The following is a 5,311-nucleotide window of genomic DNA, read 5'->3' as shown; positions in this document are numbered from 1 at the left end:
CAGAAGGAGAAGGCCGTCGAAATTCACTGCGCCTCTTCTTGCTGCTGGGCCGAGTGCAGCAGCAGCAGCAGCAGCAACAGGGACAGCAGCAGCAACAGCAGCAGCAGCAGCAACAGCAGCAGGAGCGTGTGGTTGCAGCTAACTGATGGAGAGAAGGAAGCAAACCCTAAACCCTAAACCCTAAACCCTAAGCCCTAAACAAACAAATAGAAAAGACGGTTTGAACGAAGTAAAATACTAAGAAAAGGAGACAGAAGCAAAACCTGTCTCCACCTTCGATGTTGTTTGCTGCTTCTTTTGCTGCTGCTGTTGCAGCAGCTGCAGCAGCAGGTGCAGCAGCAGCTGCTGCGCTGGCTGGGTAGCAGCTGCAGCAGCAGCTGCTGCGCTGGCTGGGTAGCAGCTGCAGCAACAAAGAGAACACCAGCAACTCCTGCTGCTGCTGCTGTAACATCAGCAGCAGCAGCAAGCACAGCAGCAGCAAGCACTTCAGCTGCTGCTGCTGCTGCTGTGCCTTTTAAACATGTTGACAGGTGTATGTTGCTGCTGTTGTTGTTACTGCTGCTGCTGCTGCTGCTGCTGCAGCATAAGAGCTGCATGGAGAGACACTAGAAAGAGACAGCAGAATCTGTACGTAAGCCTTGCGGGCTCTAACGTCAGACCGAAATGCAAATAAATTTGCTGCAGCAGCAGCAGCTGCTGCAGCTGCTGCGGCTGCTGCTGCAACTGTTGCTGCTGCAGCTGCTGCTGCAGCTGCTGCTGCAGCTGCTGCTGCTGCTGCAGCCACAGCAACAAACGGAAATTCGTGCGCTGCAAGCATACACAATACAAACGGTGCAGGTGAGAAGGAGACCCCAATCACCAGCAGCACCTGCTGCTGCTGCTGCTGCTGCTGCTGCTGCTGCAGTTGCTCCTGCAGTTGCTGCGGTCTCGTGTGTCTTTGCCGGAGACGGGGAGGGCAGTCTCTCTCCCTGCTGCTTGGCTGCAGCAGCAGCAGCAGCAGCAGATGCCTGCTGCTGCTGCTTCTTTGTTTTTTGTTTCTAATAACAAAATCAAAATAACAACCTCATCAAAGCCCCAAACAAAGAGGGGGCATGCAGCAGACACCGCGAACGGCCCCTGCTGCTGCTGCTGCCGCTGCTGCTGCAGCTGATGCTGCTGCTGCTGCTGCGCAAGACAGAGGGGTCAGTAGCTGTGTCTCCTTCCCAAAGGAGACTAACAATACACAAGAACAGCAAAGGAGGCAGCAGCACCTGCCGAGGTTTGCTGCTGCTGCAGCAGATCCCTGCTGCTGCTGGAGCTGCTACTGTTGCTGCAGCAACTCCTGCTGCTGCTGGATACGCAACAGCAAAAGCTAACCCTGCTATTATTGTCACATACCAGCACTGCTGCATCAGCAGACTCTTCTGCTGCTGCTGCTGCTGCTGTTGCAGCAGTTTCCCAGTGTGGGTGCTGCCCCTGCAAGCGGAGCTGCTGCGCTTGCTGCTGCTGCGCGTCGCGGTGCTGCCGCTGCGCTGCTGGCGCTGCTGCTGGCGCTGCTGCTGCTGCTGCTGCTGGGTTTGGTGCAGTGGCTGCGCAGGTCCCGCAGCAGCAGTAACAGCAGCAGCAGCAGAGAGACAGGCATCTGGCGTCTCCCCAACAAAGGCTTCAATCAAAGGAGACAGCAGAATCTACAGCAGCAGCTGCTGCGGCGGGGAAGAAGGAGAGGAGCACGACTGCTGCGACCGAGGCGAAGCTATGTGCAGCACTTGCTGCTGCTGCTGCTGCTGCTGCTGTTGCTGCTGCTGCTGCTGCTGCTGCTGAAGCTGCTCAAAAGGGGCTGCTGCTGCGCCCCGCAATAGTAGTTGCTGCTGCTGATGCTCTATCGGAGCAGCAACTGCAGCAGCAGCAGCCGCTGCTGCTGCAGCAGCAGCTGCACTGTTCTCAAATGAATGGCTAGGAGCAAGATTATCTGATGTTCCCTGCTGCAGCTGCTGCTGCTGTTGCTGCTTCGGCTGCTGCGGTGCTTCCTTCGTGTGTCCTGCTGCAGGTGCAATGACCTGCTGCTGCTGCTGCTGCTGTTGTTGCTGCTGCTGCAGCTGCAGTTGATGCAGCGGCAGTTCTCGGTGCTGCAGCTCGTGCTGCGGCAGGCTGAGTATTTGCTGTACCCGCTGCAGAGGATCTTGCTGCTGCAGCTGCTGCAGCTGCTGCTGCTGCTGCTGCTGCAGCTGTAAGGCATTGTCAAAGGCCGCTACATTTGAATTCCCCCACAGATTTTGCTGCGGGGCGTCTGGAAGCTGCAGGCGCAAACTGTCCAGGGGACATTTGCTTTGCTGCTGCTGCAGCTGCAGCTGCTGCTGCTGCTGCTGCTGCTGCTGCTGCTGCTGAGGTTCGGAAGCAGGCAGCAGCAAAGGAGATAACGGAAGTGGAGGCAAACACTTGTCGATGACCGCTTCAACAGACCCCCCCTTTAGGCAAAACATCTCCGACCCCTGCTGCTGCTGCTGCTGCTGCTGCTGCAGGGCAAGAAGCAGAGACGAGTGTGGATTTGCTGCTGCGGCTTTAGGGGAGAAGACGGGGGGAAATACGGCTTGGCAGTCGCTGCTGCTGCTGCAAGCCTTGTTGCTGCTGCAGACCGTGCTACTGTTGTTGCTGCAGTTGCTGCTATTGCTGCTGTTGCTGCTGTTGCTGCTATTGCTGCTGTTGCTGCTGTTGCTGCTGTTGCTGCTGTTGCTGCTGTTGCTGCTGCTACTGCTGCTGCTGCTGCTGCTGCCAGCTGCTGTGGGGCTTGCCGTAGGCGTGGATACTTCGCGCTGCAAGAGGAAAAGCTGCAGCAAATGCTGCAGCGCCACCTGGCTTTTAAAAAGCTCCTCCAAGTTCGGCAGCTGCGGCTGCCGTTGCTGCTGCTGCTGCTGCTGCACCTGCTGCTGCTGCTGCTGCACCTGCACCTGCTGCTGCTGCTGCTGCACTTCCTTAAGCTCCAGTGCCTTCAACAGGTCGCTGGTCCAGTTTACTAAGTGCTGATCGTGCTGCTGCTGCTCCTCGTCTTCCTCCTGCTGCTGCCTGTGTTGCTGCAACGGCTGCTGCAGGAGCTGCTGCTGCTGCTGAAGCTGCAGCTGTTGCTGCAGTTGGCATTGCAATTGCTGCTGCAGTTGCTGCTGCTGTTGCTGCTGTTGTTGCTGCTGCAGGGCGTATGCCCTGAAGGCATCACCTGCCCATTCGGCGGCTTGCTGGTGCTGCATCTGTTGCTGCAGGCGTTGCTGCAGCTGCTGCTGCATTTGCTGCTGCATTTGCTGCTGCAGCTGCTGCTGCATCTGCTGCTGCAGCTGTTGCTGCAGCTGCTGCTGCAACTGCGCACTCTGCGCCTTTTGCGGGGCTGGCTTCTGTCGGATTGTTTTGAGGCCCCCTAAGGGGATTGCTGGCTGCTGCTGCTGCTGCTGCTGCTGCTGCATGCGTGTTGCTACTGAGTTAGAGAAAACATCTGCTGCTGCTGCTGCTGCTGCTGGCTTTGAGAGAGACAGTTGCTTCGGAGGCAGCAGAGACAGAGAGGCGTATGGCAGCGACAGCCGCCTCAGCAGCTCGACGCTCTCCCCATACTCAGGCACCTCGAGTAAACCCTGCTGCTGCTGCTGCTGCTGCTGCTGCTGCTCGTGCTGCTGTTGCTGCTGCTGCTGCGGCAGGCGCTGCTCCGCAGCAGCTGCTGCAGCAGGACCCCTACTCGCAGCATAGAAAAAGGTGCAGTTTGCTGCTGCAGATGAATTTGAATTCTTATCATTCCCCAAACGAAGAGCCTCTCCCCGCCCAGCAGCAGCAGCAGCAGCAGCAGCAGCAGCAGCAGCCGCAGCAGCAAACTGCGGGCGTGCTGCTACCGCCGCACTGCAGGACTCTGTTGTCGCTGCTGTTGAGCCGTTCCCGGCAACCGCTGCTGCATTTGCAGCAGCATTCGTAGCAGCAGCAGCAGGAGCAGCAGCAGCAGCAGCAGCAGCAGCAGCTTCTGCTGGTCCCCGCTTCTTCCTTCTAAAGTTTCTGTGCTGCCGCAGCTCCTCTATTCCGTGCGCATGCCTGCAGCCTTCGCCTGCAGTGCAACGCCCCTTCTTGTAGCCATGACACAAGTTGCTGCAGCACAGCAGCAGCAGCAGCAGCAGCAGCGGCAGATGCAGAAGAAGCATGAAGCGGCAGCAGCAGCAGCAACAGGATAAAGCAGCGAAACGATAAAGCAGCAGCAGTAGCAGCAACAGGATAAAGCAGCAGAAGTATAAAACAGCAGCAGCAGCACTAATAACAACATTTGCAGCAGCAGCAGGAAGTGCATCGGAAGCAGCAGCATCAGCTGCAGCATCACCAGCAACAGCAGCAGCAGCATCGCCATCAGCAGCAGCAGCACCCTCTTCCGTCGGTCCTCGTTGCAGCAGCAGCCTTCTCAGCAGCAGCAAGGCAACAACACAAAGCAACAGCAGCAGCAGGCGTCTCAGCAGCAGCAGCAGCAGCCTTGTCAGCAGCCTTCTCAGCAGCAGCAGCCTTCTCAGCAGCAGCAGCATTCTCAGCAGCAACAGCAGCGGTCCCAGCAGCAGCAGCAGCAGTTTCAGCAGCAGCAGCAACAACAACAGCAGGAGCGATCTGATTAGCAGCAGCAACCATCTGAGCAGCAGTTTCAGCAGCAGCAGCAGCAGCAGGAGGGTGATGGATATGAGTAGCAGCATTTGCATGCAGATGCATATGATAGAAAAGGGCTGACGTTTTATAAAGCGGTAGTGTATGTTTAAGTTCTTCAATTGCATGCGCATAAGAACAAGAGGGGTCGCTGCAGCTTCCTTTTAACTTCTTTTCAGGACAAAGTTTCGTCTGTCTTAAGTCCGGCAGAGGCCGCAAGTCTTTCTTATCATGAGCAAAGAGGCAGCGCAGCCCCCGACCGCAAGATAAACCTCGCTGCAAATACGGGCACATCTTCGTCTGCATGCAACAGCAACAGCAGCAGCAGCAGCAGCAGCAGCAGAAGCAGAAGCAGAAGCAGCAGTAGTAATAGTAACATTAGTAATGGTATTATAATATAATTATAATATAATATAATGTAATATAATAATATATAATATAATATAATACATATTATAGTATAATATATACAAATATATATATATATATATGATATATAGTAGATATAGGTGTACGCATACAAAAAAGAAATATAATATAACTTCTGCAATATATAAGTATATATATATATATATATATTTATATTTATATATATATATATTTATTTATATATATATGCATCTATTACACAATAGATATATGTGAATGTATACGTGCTTACACAAAATATATAAAACATAATATG

The 5,311-nt window shown here is 54.6% G+C and overlaps 1 protein-coding gene across 1 annotated transcript; it reads right to left on the bottom strand.

Annotated features, from left to right (window-relative positions):
- Window positions 1-1,667: 1,667 nt before the first annotated feature.
- EAH_00056300 (zinc finger (CCCH type) protein, putative) lies at window positions 1,668-4,920 on the bottom strand (the record flags this gene model as incomplete). The annotated part of the gene is made up of 2 exons (XM_013393811.1): window positions 1,668-4,092; window positions 4,361-4,920. The coding sequence occupies 2 exons, from the start codon at window positions 4,918-4,920 to the stop codon at window positions 1,668-1,670; spliced, it is 2,985 nt and encodes a 994-aa protein (XP_013249265.1).
- Between the last annotated feature and the right edge of the window lie 391 nt (window positions 4,921-5,311).

Source organism: Eimeria acervulina, genomic scaffold (genome assembly GCF_000499425.1).
Source record: "Eimeria acervulina Houghton genomic scaffold, Eah_scaff1151, whole genome shotgun sequence".
NCBI lineage: Eukaryota > Apicomplexa > Conoidasida > Eucoccidiorida > Eimeriidae > Eimeria > Eimeria acervulina.
The sequence above is the reverse complement of the archived record's forward strand: the minus strand, read 5'-3'. Positions and strand labels throughout refer to the sequence as shown.